The 13,791-nt window shown below is 50.3% G+C and overlaps 1 protein-coding gene across 3 annotated transcripts; it reads right to left on the bottom strand.

The window, feature by feature from the left end:
• Window positions 1-911: 911 nt before the first annotated feature.
• Myadm (myeloid associated differentiation marker) lies at window positions 912-11,743 on the bottom strand. 3 transcript variants are annotated; one of them, XM_041654706.1, is made up of 3 exons: window positions 11,504-11,743; window positions 7,477-7,564; window positions 912-2,924 (listed from the first exon to the last, which is right to left on the bottom strand). In XM_041654706.1, the coding sequence occupies exon 3, from the start codon at window positions 2,920-2,922 to the stop codon at window positions 1,969-1,971; it is 954 nt and encodes a 317-aa protein (XP_041510640.1). In that variant the 5' UTR covers window positions 2,923-2,924; window positions 7,477-7,564; window positions 11,504-11,743; the 3' UTR covers window positions 912-1,968. The 3 variants fall into 3 exon arrangements, with proteins under 3 accessions (XP_041510640.1, XP_041510641.1, XP_041510642.1); XM_041654707.1 differs by lacking the exon at window positions 11,504-11,743 and adding an exon at window positions 10,149-10,242; XM_041654708.1 differs by lacking the exon at window positions 11,504-11,743 and adding an exon at window positions 8,790-8,808.
• Window positions 11,744-13,791: the final 2,048 nt, after the last annotated feature.

Below are 13,791 nucleotides of genomic sequence, written 5' to 3'. Positions count from 1 at the left end.
GAGGCTATGGTACATAGCTCCGTTGGCCAAGTGCCAAGCTCTGGGTTCAGTCCTTAGCCCTACATAAAGGGGAAGTGGTGGCTCATGCCTGCAATCCCAACACTGGAGGTGGAGGCAGGCCTTGAGTTCATCCTTGGCTACATAGTGATTTTGAGGTCTGCCTAGGCTACGTGAAACGGTCTCAAGGAAAAAAAAAATTCCAGACACTGCCACTGTTTTCTGATGAAGCCCAAGGTTCTTAGTCGCAACACCCCTCCGACATCAAACTGAAAAATCTGGGTCTCAACCCTCTCTTCGAGCCTTCCCCACCCACCTTCCCAGACTCCCCCCAGCCGTGATAAATAAAGCATGAGTCTTCCTGTTATCTTTATATTGAGATTCTAAAAAAGAACATTATGGACGTGGGGGGTGGGAAGGGATGACTGACAGTAGGAGCTAGAGGAACTGAAAGCTCCAGAAAATTAAAAAAAAATAAAATATATATTTATACACTTATTTTATATATATATATGTATACCAAGTAATGCATGTGAGTCCCAGAGAAGCAGAAAAGCAGCAGCAAGAAGCAACTAACACACACAGACCTGGGTGTGTGTGCAGCACACACAAGGCATTCCAACCCTGACACACACACCCCCACCCCCCAAAGAAAAGATTGTTAAGAGTTAAGGAACTTCTCTCCTGAATGAGGCTACACAATTGGAGTGTGGTAGTAAACCTGTAATCTCAGCACCGGGAAGCGGAGATGGGAAGACCAAGGATCCAAGGGCAGCCTCAGCTACACAGCTTTGAAACCAGCCTGAGCTATATGAGACCCTGTCTCAAAAACCTTTAAAAAAAATAAACAAAAAGCCGGGCGGTGGGTGATGGTGCAGGCCTTTAATCCCAGCACTCGGCAGAGGCAGGGGGATCTCTGTGAGTTCGAGGCCAGCCTGGTCTACAAGAGCTAGTTCCAGGACGGGCTCCAAGGCTACAGAGAAATCCTGTCTCCAGAAACCAAAAGAGCTTCTTAGATGTTTTGTTTTTGCCTTCATATTCAGGAAGAAAAAATCAAAGAGGCTAATAGTGCCTTTAAGGCCGGCAGAGGCCGCTTTTCTTCTCCATGCTAAAGCGGGTCATGGTATTTTTAACACTGAGATAGGAGGGTACTGTGACTGCCCCTCAGAAATACTTCAGAGTCATCTTGAAGACCATGTGGCTATTTTGGTGGATTTCTGTTTGTTGCTTTTTATGCTTGTTTTTTGGAATAGCACAGAGAATAAGTCAGCAAAAGGTATCCATCCTTTGCTTCATCTAGGATAAACAGGTTTTCAGGAAATCTGGTAAAAATTCAAGAGCCAATTTAAAGAAAACTGAGTGACAGATAGAGACAGACTCTACTTAATGACTCCTGGCTACAGGGAATCACTGACCTCCAGGGTTTTGAACCTAAAGGAGAGGTGTGATATACAGCCTGCTCCCCAACCACTTACACACACACACACACACACACACACACACACACACACACACACTAAGGCACAGCTAAGGCAGACAAGCAGGCAGGCAGACATGCTTTGGCAATGAGGCCCCGAAAAAGGCCCATGGATGAAGAACTGCAAAGGAGTATGGGATGTGTGGGGCCAGCACCTTTGAGGGGTGAGGGAGAGAAAGCAGGAATTCTGAGGGCTCCCAGGAAAACAGGCAGGTGACAAAACCAACCAGAGAACAAGAGAAACACAATACGAAAGAGGTAAGGCAGAGCGCTACGGAGAGAGCTCAGGGGCAAAACAGGATATGGGCAAGCAAACAGGTAGAGGAAAGGGAAGAAAAGGAAACAAGGAAAGGGAACAGTAAGTCAGGAAGAATACATAGGAGGAAGAGCAAATGGGAGGGAAGTAGGAAGAGGAAACAGCACGATACCAAAAGCGTGGGTAATCAGATGAAGAGGCCGCAAGAAGGGATGGGGAGGGGAGCCCCTCGTTAACCTTAGACCTTGACAAACACCAGACGAGTGGAGTACACCAGATCAGACACATATGCCAGCAGGTTGACACCCGTCAGGATGGCCACCGCCAGTCGGCGGTCCCAGTAACACACTGAGTGCGGGTGTGTATAAGTGCAGCTGACATCCGAGGAACGCCGGGGGAAGCCATTATACCTCTGATCAAATTGGTAGAGGGGCCAAAGGACAATGGCAGTGGCATACAAGAGGACAGACAGTAAGGCCAGGCCTGACAGGAAGGTGGGAAAGGGGATGGGCAACATGTTAGTACAATCCCCCAGGTTGAGCAGGATGGTCACCCCAGCTAGTATGAAGCAGATAGCATAGACTGCCACACACCACTCCAGGGCTGGCTTTTGCTGGTACAGAAGCGGTTCGCTGATGAAGGCAAAGATGATACAGGCTACAAAGGTCTCAAAAACTTTGAGCAGCCCTGGCACTGTAGCCATGTAGCCAGTGATCTCACCAGGCCTTGCACGAGTCCAAGCCACTTCAGTGGCATAGGCCAAACAGGCGACACAGGAGAAGGTGGTGGCGGCGATGGCGTGGTCCCGGGTACGTCCGTGAGCCATGAACTGCACATAGGTGGTGGGATAGATGATGGAAGACGACAGGCAGAAGAGAGCTGCATAGCACGCGTAGGTGATGGGGAAGTTTCGCCATGACAGGGGGAAGCGGGTCTGGAGTCCGCCTAATTCCACGATCAGGATGATGAGGGTCACAGCAAAGCAGAAACACCAGGTGAACATGGCCCAGTTACCCATGGGCCCAGTCCAAGCAGCCACACTGGCAACCAGTGAGAAAGCCACACAAGTGGATATTAGCTGCAGGAGACGCAGGAGGCCCAGGGGCTGCGTCAGTGCCCGAGGGGACCCCACAATAGTGGAGGATGATGTCGTCGTAGTCGTGATGGTGGTGCGGGTTACTGTTACCGGCATGGCTGAGAAAAAACAAAAGCATTTGGATAAGGTCTCATAGCGAGGAATCCAGGCACCCAGCCCCTCATCTGTCTTGGAACAATTACTCTGAACTCTGACAAGGGTATGCCTCAAAATATGGAACTTGTTACTCAGGAAGTGGTGGTGAACACCTTTAATATCAGCATTCAGAAGGAACTCTGTGAGTTCGAGGCCAGCCTGGTCTTCAGAGCAAGTTCCAAAACAGCTAAGGCCACACAGAGAATCCCTGTCAAATGGGGGGGGGGGGGGGGGGGGAGGGGTGGTGGAACTTGTTTATTAACTATAAGAATGAATTCATTGGTCAGCCAGGTGGTGGTGGCACACGCCTTTAATCCCAGCACTCAGGAGGCAGAAGCAAATGGATCTCTGTGAGTTCCAGGCCAGCCTGGTCTACACAGTGAGTTCCAGAACAGGCTTCAAAGCTACATAGAGAAACCCTGTCTTGAAAAACAAAAAACAAAACAAAAAATGAATTGGTCACCTAGGTTCTAGGCTCATCCCAAATCTACCTGTGAGAGAACTCAGAATCCAGAGACCCAAAGCAGCACTTCTTGCTCTCCTTCCCCAGGAACTCAGCAAACCCTCAACTACTGAAGTATTGTGGGCCAGGGAGACAGTGGACAAAGGAACTTGTTGCCATGCTGGACAAACCTAACTGGATCCCTGGGAGACACCTGGTGGACGGAAGGAGAGCACCAACCCCTCCACACGTGTGTACACACAGAACCCACCCCAAATGCGCACCTAAGATGTGCTCTTGAGGATGTGGCTCAGTTGATAACACGCTTGCCTACCATTCAGGAAGGGGCCTGGCTCCAACTCCTGCACTGCATAGACGAAGTGCAGAAGTGCAGACTGTGAACCCAGCATTTCAAAGGTTGAGGTAGGGTTACCATGAGATAGAAGCCAGCCTGTGTTAATCTAGGCCTGCTTGGGCTACAAAATGAAAGATTCTACCTTTAAATATATATATTTTATATCATTCAACCTTCAGTGAGGTCCACCAGCAAAAAAAAAAAAAAAAGCATTATGGTCTAAGATCCTGCCTGTGTCATTTCCTCCTCTGCATGACCTGGGGCTTTATACCCCAGGCCCTATGAACGGAGGTTCCCCCTTTGACTCTGCAGCAAGCCAGGCCTCTGTAGTTTCCCCACAGCCAAGACTCAAACTTCCTCATACTTTAGGCCCTGTGAGTAAACTTTTTTTTCTTTTTTCAGTATAAGACAGGGTTTCTCTGTATAAATGCCCCAGCGGTTGGCCTGGAACTCACTGAGATTTACCTGTCTCTGCCTCCCGAGTGCTAGGATTAAAGGCGTGTGCCACCACTGCCCAGCAAAAAGATTTCTTTTATGGCCGGGTGGTGGTGGTGCACGCCTTTAATCCCAGCACTCGGGAGGCAGAGGCAGGTGGATCTCTGTGAGTTCGAGACCAGCCTGGTCTACAGAGCTAGTTCCAGGACAGTCAGGACTACACAGAGAAACCCTGTCTCAAAAAAAAAAAACAGAAACAACAACAAAAAAAGATTTCTTTTATGTAAAAGCAACCTAGACATTAGCAGCCCCCACACATCCAATAGTCCAACGTCAGTTCCAGCGCCCACATCTAACCAGAGTGCTGGACCTCCATCCTTCTCACTGCCCTCCCAAAGACCTCTGATCTGGAACATCAAGTTTTCTTTCCCTCCTAAATTTCACCCATCCTCCCCCTAATCCTACTTCAGACGTGGAAACATGTTAAAAAGACAGCTCGGTTTCCTTTTTCCTATCAGTAAGCCTTATCATTTCCTATAGGGACTCAGTCAACAGGTTCCTCAAGTTCAGGAAAATCCAACTCCCTCTACTCCCACCGATCAGTGGCCCAGCTTCATCCACTGTAATTTATAGTTTTCAAGATCAGTCCTGCAGGGTTGGACCTCAGGACAGGCCTCTCACTCTTCTGACGTCCCATGTGACCCAGACATAGAATGGGGGTAGAAGGACTACCATCTTTTTTTCCAGTGACAAACCACAGCTTCTATTTCCTTGTCCTGGAGACTCAGAACAGGGACCAGATGCCAGAGCCCTCCTCAGCATGACTGTCTGACCTCTCAGCTGATGCTGGGGAGGTGGTTCCCAGACCCTGGAAAATAAACTTCCTTATTGCTAGTATCATTCTACAGTTATTTCCTCTGACTTAACATCAGCTGCTGGAGGGAGGGGAGAGGCTCAAATGACTCAAAAGCTAAGAAGACCCGGGCCAAATTAGATGCTCAGCAGGTAAAGGAACTTGCAACAAAGCATGGCAGTCCTGAATTCAACTCGCAAGATCCACATGGTGCATAGAACTGAATTCTGCAAATTGTCCTCTAACCTCCATATACTGCCTCAGGTATGCACACACCTTTAATCCCAGCATTCACGAGGCAGAGGCAGGCGGATCTCTGTGAGTGTGAGGCCAGCCTGGCCTACAAGAGTTAGTTCCAGGACAGGCTCTAAAACTACAGTGAAATCCTGTCCCAGAAAACAAAAACAAAACAAACAAACAAAAAAAAACACAAAAGAAAACATACACACGAAATAATTACATGTTAGAAAGAAAAATGACCATAGGAACTTTCAACGTTCAGGAAACACACTTAGAAAGTTACAAGGTTACGGTATAAGGTCCCTTACCAAAACTGAAGCCCCACCACAAGAATATATGAGCATCAGCCAGGCAATAGTGGCACACGCCTTCAATCCCAGCACTCACGAGGCAGAGTTCGAGGCCAGCCTGATCTACAGAGCAAGTTCCAGGACATGCTCCAAAGCTACAGAGAAACCTTGTGTGTCGGAGGGAAGCATTGAGCAATTAAGATGGGATGCAGGTGGGTGGTGGATATTTCATTGGATTCGGGGAGTGTGGGGGGGTGGATATTTTATTTAGTTGGGCAGTGGTGGCGCACGCCTTTAATCCCCAGTCCTTGGGAAGCAGAGGCTGGTGGATCTCTGAGTTCTAGGCCAGCCTAGTCTACAGGAGTTGCAGATGGGCAGATCTACACAGAGAAACCCTGTCTCGAAAAACCTTCTGCCCAGCTACATACAAGTATGCTCCAGGAATGTATCTTTCTTTCTTTCTTTCTTTCTTTCTTTCTTTCTTTAAAAAAAAAAAAAGACATGATAGTTTATTCTGAGCCAAACAGGTCGTGAACACGAATTCATTCAAGTTACCCTGAAGGAAGTATTTCAGCGTGGCTGCATTTTACAAACAAACCGAGGAAGGTATGACTTTACAGCTCTGTTGGTAGAGGGTTTGATCCTCAACACAGGATGGACCAGGTGTGGGCTGGTACATGACTGTAAGCACACGGAAGGTGGAGACTGGAGGATCAGAAGTTCAAGACTATCCTCAGCTACTCAGGGAGTTCAAAGCCAACCTGGGTTACATGGGCTATATACTGAAAATATATTTCAATTTGAAGTTTCATACAAACACCCACACCAGCTCCTGGGTTGCTGGGATGGTCCAGGCCGAACACCTCACCCTTATTCCTGTCCCAGGTTGCTTTCACACATGACTCTGAACCCATTTTTGGCCTAAATTAGGGATCTTCCCGCGCTGGCATCTACGGCTGTCCATGCGTAAAAGGTACGAGGCCCACCGACCTGTGACCCAGAAATGTATCTTTCATCACCCATGCTGGGGTGGGTTTTTCAGTGATGCCCATGCCCCTCCCTGTAAGTATCCCAATCAACTCACTGGCTCAACAGGCTGTACCTGGCTTAACAGATTATCATCCTTTTTTGGTCCATCATCCTTTTTTGTTTTTGAGACAGGGTTTCTCTGTGTAGCCCTGGATGTCCTGGAACTCACTCTGTAGACCAGGCTGGCCTGGAACTCACAGAGATCCGCCTGTCTTTGCCTCCCTTATTTCCCACCATCCCGCAGCGGTACATCATCTTATGCTCCGAGACAAGCATAAGCTATTCCTAACGTTCCCTCAGGAAAAGTCATGCTAAGGTCAGGCCCGTGGAAAGACAAAAGGGCAGGCTTTAACCTCTGGAAGCTCACACCGTCCCAGAAGAGCTCCCAAAAGTACACAGGAGCCAGCTCCTGGATACAACTTCTTAGGCACACGGATAACTCTGATTATATCATCTGGAACCTTACCAGGCTCCTCCTCTATCGGGGATCTAGGAATCGAGGCACCATTCCCATCCTCCCTCATACCCAGAGATGGGGCCCTAGATCCTGCAGATCCAGTTCAGTATTCCTGGTCAACCTCCCTTAGTTAAGACCCAGGAAATCACCAGCCCTCCTATCATAGACTCAGAAGTTCAGGTTCCAAGCACTTCGCTCTTAGGCTCAGGGGTCCAGGCTCCAGGCCCTCCTCCAAAGACTCAAAAGAAAAGCACCCTAGATACTCTTCCCTTAGATCCAGAACCCCCCAGCCTTTTCCCTTAAACTCGGAGCTCTTCCTACCCCAGCCGTTCACCTTCAAGAACTGTAACTACAGTCCAGACCACAACTGTTTCACTCTCAAGAACTAGGAAATGGGGACACTAGCACACTCACCTGCTGTCTTAACTGAAGACTGGAAGGAGGAAGATCACGCTGTGAAGGCGGAAATGGTTGAGCACCTGGAAAAGGCTGAACAGAAGCCCTGAGAAGGAGAAAGGCAGTCAGGACGGAACTCAGACTGTCCTCCCTTGCAGCACCCTGACCCCGAGCCCTAGACGCGACAGCAGGGACAAATCTCCGGGTGGGGACGCATACTTGGCGGCCTGCCCCGGGGTGAGGTCTCAGAGGGTAACCGGAGGAAGCACCGCCCTCTCGTCCCTCCCCTAGGATTAACCGCGTGGGCGAGGTGGAAGCAAAAGTGGACAAAGGGCCGGCCCTCGGGACCGCTAGGGGCCTGAGTGTGTTAACTGTTTAGCCCAGCGTTGCAGTCGGCTGGAGTGAGATCCCTGGGCGGAGGTTCTGGGAGCGGGAAGCCCAGCCTCGCCCGGCGTCTCCGCGCCTTATAAGGGCTTTAAGGGCCTCAGTCTGGGCTATGTGACAGGGACCAGGAGGTGGTGCCAAAATCCAGGAGACCCACTCGGAGGCTGCCAGCCCCTCCAGGACACCCTAGCCAGAGACTGGCTGTACGTGTACGTGTGTGTAGGAGAATGTGTGTGTGTGTGTGTGTGTGCGCGTGCGCGCGCGTTTCCAAAGAAGCAGGAGGGTCTGATTTGTGGTTCCTTGAAAAGTGAGTTGGGAGAACCAGGCAGAACTGACTCAGCGTGTGGGGGTGGGGGGGATGGGGAAGAATCCTGGGTTCTAGGAGGAGGCGAGAGGGTGTGTGGTTCCTTGAAAAGTGAGTTGGGTGCCAGACAGAACTGACTCCCACAAGTTGTCCTATGACCTCCACACATGCCTTGTGGTACGTGCGTCCCCAACCCCATGCAAAGCAAGTACATTTTAAAAATCTATTTTGAGACAAGCTCTTGCTCTGTAACCCTCGCTCTCCTGGCGCTTACTATGTGCTGGCCTGGCGCTCACAGAGATCCGCATGCCTCTGTCTCCCAAGTACTGGGAATTTTTTTATTTTATCTTTTTTTTTTTTGGCCCTCCAAGAATGGATTGGAGAAGAGTGTGACCTGGTAGCGCAGGACTATATTCCCAGAACCCTGGCAAAGGCCGAATTGGAAATTCAAGGCCTTCCTGTAGTCTTAGACTTCAAGACAAACCAAAACTCGAAACAAAAAACAAACAAACAAACAAACAAAAAACAAAAAAAAATAGGGAAGCGGGGAGATCGGTAGTGGTGAAGTAGGTGGAGGTACTGGGTTCAACCCCCAACAACCAGTGGGGATGTGGTTAGGGAAATTAAACTCTTGAGTACCCACCAGACCTGAACTCCTTTAAAAACGCTCCGAATTCGCCTTGCTAAACTGGAGGACGCATCGATTTCCCAGCTCCAGGCTGTAAAACTCATGCTAAATTAGAATTAGGTACACAAAATAAATGTATGTTTTCAGGTCAGTGCTAGTTCACCTGGTAGATGCCACAGGAAAGGAGAACCTCAGTTCTGCCTGGAACGGCCAATGGGAAGCCAGGATTAGTCCCATACCCAGCACTGTAAAAAGTGGGCTACTGATCGCCTTTAATCCCAGGAGGCAGAGACAGGCGGATCTCTGCGAGCTCAGGGCCAGCGAGGTCTACAGAGCAAGTTCCAGGACAACCAAGGTTATACATGGAGAGACCCTGTCTTCCAAAAAAAAAAAAGTAGGCTAAAAGTAGGCTACTGTCCCGCCATAAACATTGGAGGAGGAGAAAAGAGCAAAAATCCTTTGGTCTGGAGGAAGGTTGTTTAGGAAAGGAGGAAGAAGAGAAAGGGAGACACAAGAGTGACAACGCCCTGGCCCCTCAACAGGGCCTCCAGCACCGTTTGAAATCAGAGCTCAGGAATGCTCAAAGACCTAAGCAGGGAAAGGAAACGCCCCTTGAGCTTCCTCCTAGTTCTAGTTCCACTCTCCTGGGCCACACCCAGCACCCCTGCTATCATCCCCCCAGCTACACTCCTGATGTCATCCATCACTCCATAGACTCGGGCACTGCCCGGATCAGACTCCCGGCCACGCCCCACACCATCAGTGGGCACAGCCTTAATCCCACAACTTCCCCCACACTCCAACTGCCCATACAGGGCCTGTGGAAGGAGGTTCAGACCACGGAATTCTCCCCCTCCTGAGCACTGCTGGGCACCAGATGCAAACCTCGTATCCAAGAGTCCCATCTCCCCTGAAATTCAGGAATCTATACTCCATCTCTCCAGGTCCTCAAACCCTGGAGTCCGGATCCCAGTCGCACCCGCCTCCTTCAGTCCAAGTTCAGAGCCCAGTCCTTCCTCCCTCAGAATAAATTCAGACCCCCGCCCTCCTCCGGATTAAGCCCAAAATCCAGCCCTCCGTGCCCCAAGACCCATCTAAGTCCGGATCCCAGGCCTGTTCGGTCTTACCTAGTATTCCAGACCCCATCTCACCTCTCTCAGCCTCAAGGGCTCAACCCCCACCGTCCTACCTCAGACCCAGGCGCCCACTCTCTAATCCCTTCTCGTTACCATGTTAGACCTGAATGAGCTCAGGGTTCTGGCTCAAATGGAGTGTTTCTAGGGACCCAGACATCTGAATCCCTGCTCACTTCTCTTTCCAGACCCCAGGATCTTGGGCTACCACTCCTTCCCTTCGGGGTCTCTGCAGCCTTACCTCTCCAGTCAGTGGCGTCTGCAGCAGAAACAGAGCCAACAGCTGCAGACCAGAAGGGTCTTGGGCTGGGTGGAGTTGACCATCTGAGAAGCGTGCGAGGGCGGGGCTGAGGGCGGGGTTTGGGCCTGATTTGGGCGGTGAAGGGGGTACTTTCCCTCCGCTTGAGCTATCCCTGGTCGGCCCCCAAGGCGGGGCTAATGTCACACCACGCCCCCTCTAAAGACTAGACCGTCGCCTATTTCTAGCCCAACCAGGGAGGGTGTGCAGGGCTGAGGTCACCGTTGCCGTGGAGACAAAACAGGAAGACACAGCAGCTGGCGGCGCGGGGGCTCCCAGGGGCTATCCTCCTTGACATAGCTCTAGAATGAACTCTCCGGGGTAGGCCCGAGAATGCCGTTGCCGTAGAAACCTGCATGTTTACGGTTTGTTTTTAGATGGAGTCCCCTTCCCCGCTCCCCCTCGCCCCTAGCTTGGGTACCCACGTCTAGTCTTACCCCTCATTCAATTTTCCCTCTCTCTGCTCCTGTCCTTGTCTATCTGATCCCCAACGCTGACTGGAGAAAAGAAAGAAAAAAAAAAAACATATCCAGGTCGCAGCGTATTTAGGGCCAGACCTCACAGTTTAACGGAATCTATGGGCTAGGGTCTTTTCTACCTGAAAAAGAAAGGAATTTAGGGTGCCAGGCCTAGAGCTTTTAGGAGTTCTGAGCAAGCAACCTTGAGAAGCGAGGCTCCCCCCACAAAGAAAAAAGACTATATTTCTGTGTTTGGAGTGGGGGGGTCTTCCTAGACCGGAGTGGGCCGCAGTGGGCCATGCACTGTAACTGCGGCAAGAGGACTGGGCCACGCCTCTGAAAATCACAGTCAAGAGAGGCGAAGGGGTGATGAACAGTAGCTAAATTACTGGAATTCTGGGGGAGAGGGGGTGTCTGAGCTATCAGACGGTTTTCAGAATATATGTGGCTAGTTGTCTGCTGAGCCTCCTGAGTCTAGAAGGGCGAGCTATTTTTGGCTAGCATTCCTGCCTTCAGGAAACAGGGAGGGACTCAGAATCTTTACGAGGATGGGCCTGGAGTTCTGGATTCTGGATTCTACCATATGGGAGGGAAACGGTGGACCCCGTGGTGCCCCGAGGAGGGGGGGCAAAGCAGGGAAGGGCTTTAGGATTGGGCTTTTTTTTTTTTTTTTTTTTTTGGTCGGATTTGAGGACCTGAAAGGATTGGACCTAGCCAAATGGGAAAGGGAACTGAAGGTCGTGCTGCCGAGGGAGCTGCTGAAGGTCGCAACGCCGGCCCCTTGGGCAGGGCGGGGACCCGGGATACCTGGCACCCTCCCTCCTAGTCGCTCTCACTCACCCCGCTCTGCAGCGGTCCCGGGCGCGGCCCTGCTCCGCTGCTGCTGGGCGGGGCCTAGTGGCGGCTGCAGATGCTAGGCTCTTCCCCGCCGCTGCTTCTGGTCGTCTTCCAGGAGGTCTAAGGAGGTTTAGAGGCGCAGCCCTATAGTGGGAGCCAGGAACGTTGCGAAGGGAAGGGTCGGAAGGGGTCCAGGAGCTCAAGAACCGCCAGCAACGTGCCCTACGGTGGAGGGAGGAGCTGTAGGGGGGGACTTGGGCGCTTGCTTGGGGATTTGCTGAAGTGGGGGTGGGGACCGAGGTATAGGGAATGGGTAGGTGAAGAGCTGCACACTCACTTTGCATTCCCGCGAAGAGACACAAACAGACCCTCTTCGTCATCCTCTGGCCTGCATAAGGGAGGGTTTTAGTTTAGTGTAAACACACACACGTTTACTTATTTTATGTGTTAGAGAGCGAATGTGGAAGGCAGAGGACAACTTGTGGGGTCAGTTTTCTCCTTCCGCCGTGTAGGATCTGAGGCTCCAGCTCAGGTCATCCGTTTGATTAGCAAGCGCCTCTATCTACTTGAGGTATCTTGTTGGTCTGTGGAAGGCAGGATTTTGGTTTTTGTTTGTTTTTATTTATTTTTTTAGATTTATTCGTTTTTAATGTGTCTGGGTGTTTTGCCTTCATGTATGTATGTGCGCCACGTGCAAACCTGGTCTCTTCAGAGGTCAGAAGGAGGGAGTCAGATCTCCTAGAACTGAAGTTACATATGTTTGTGAGCCACCTTTGCGGGTGATTGAACCCTCTTCCTTCTACAAGATAAGTGCTCTTAACTGCTGAGGAGTTTTTAATAGGTCCAGCATCAGACACAACCACGGAGTTGGAAGCATCTCAAGTGGTCTGCAGAGGTCTTGGTTTTCACAACCTACCATGCCATATCCTGTGAACTATTTCCTGTACAGAGATGGTTTGTAGCACCTGCGTCTATGTTACCCTCTCGGTATAGTTAGCATGCCACTGTACCATACGGGAGACCTGGGTCATTCAAAAGGAGATCAGCCAAAGGCCGTTAATTCAAATTTAGGGAAAACCTTAAATCAGTAGCTGCTGCACAATTGGAATACCCCCCAGACAGGTGGGAAATTACCACGCCCAAGGTGGAGTCAACAAAGCCCTATAGTGGAGTCAACAAAACCCTATAGCTAATCACCAGGTGGGGAAGAGGGAGCACAGGAACAAACAGGAAATGCAAATGCTGGCTGGCCAGAAACTGCCCTCAAAAGGAACCCCGGAAGCAGGGGTAGACCCATGGGCCCTACAATGATTCAGTAGGTCATGTCAAGCCTAATGACCTGAATTCCAGAACCCATGTGGTAGAAGGAGAGAACTGATTCCCAAAAGTTTTCTTCTGGCTGACACATATCCACTGTGGCGTGCATTCCAACACATGCATACACACACACACACACACACACACACACACACACGCATAGATGGAAAACAAACAAGTAACAAACAAAACATCTCAGTGTTCAGGGTAACATGAACAAGATACAAGAACAATCTGGGGTGCACACATGTGTGATGCTGAAGACTGAACCCCCAGCCTCAGACATGCTAGGTAAGCTCAGTACCCCTGAGACCTTTCCCCACCCAGGGTGCAAACATTTGAAGAGTGAGTCACAGGGTGTGATTTTGGAGAAATGTTACTCTCTTGGGTTCCCTGGTCTGTGTAACCTGGGATCAGGTATGTGCCACTGGTTCAGTGATTACACATCTTTTAAGACAGAGCCCCCACCCAAATGTCCCCCAATCTGTCACTCTTCCCGCCTTTCCAGTAGGCTGTGCCTGTGTTCTAGGAGGCTGACTGCTTTGGGGGTGTTGTTGTACACGAACAACCCTTCTCCAAACTCGACCCAACTTCTAAATAAACAGTCCCTTGATCAGAAGCAGTACTGTGTGCTTTAACACGATGGTGAATGGTGAATAGGGCCATTCATTGTGCACACACAGGCTGCTTTTGGCAGAAGTGAAAAGGGCAAGAAAAGCAAATAACAAGAACAGAGTTACTTATTCCATGGAGAAAAAACATATTGCCCAACCCATGATAGGAGAGGCCCAATGCAGTCCTCAGAAGACTGGGCATTTGCCTGGCCTCCATAGTACACTGTGCTTCCTTGGGGGCTCAGCAAGTGTTGCTGCCAACAGCAAGGTTTGCATTCATTGATGATGCGACAGGCTAAGGTTGGTGAGTTGAATCTACTATGGTCTTCCATGGCCATTTTTGCTTAGGAGCTGAAATAT

The sequence above is a fragment of the Microtus oregoni genome, unplaced genomic scaffold (genome assembly GCF_018167655.1).
Source record: "Microtus oregoni isolate MIOR12 unplaced genomic scaffold, Mior012 000006F_ref0000085, whole genome shotgun sequence".
Lineage (NCBI taxonomy): Eukaryota > Metazoa > Chordata > Mammalia > Rodentia > Cricetidae > Microtus > Microtus oregoni.
Note: the sequence above shows the minus strand (reverse complement) of the source record. Positions and strands in the feature narration are given on the sequence as shown.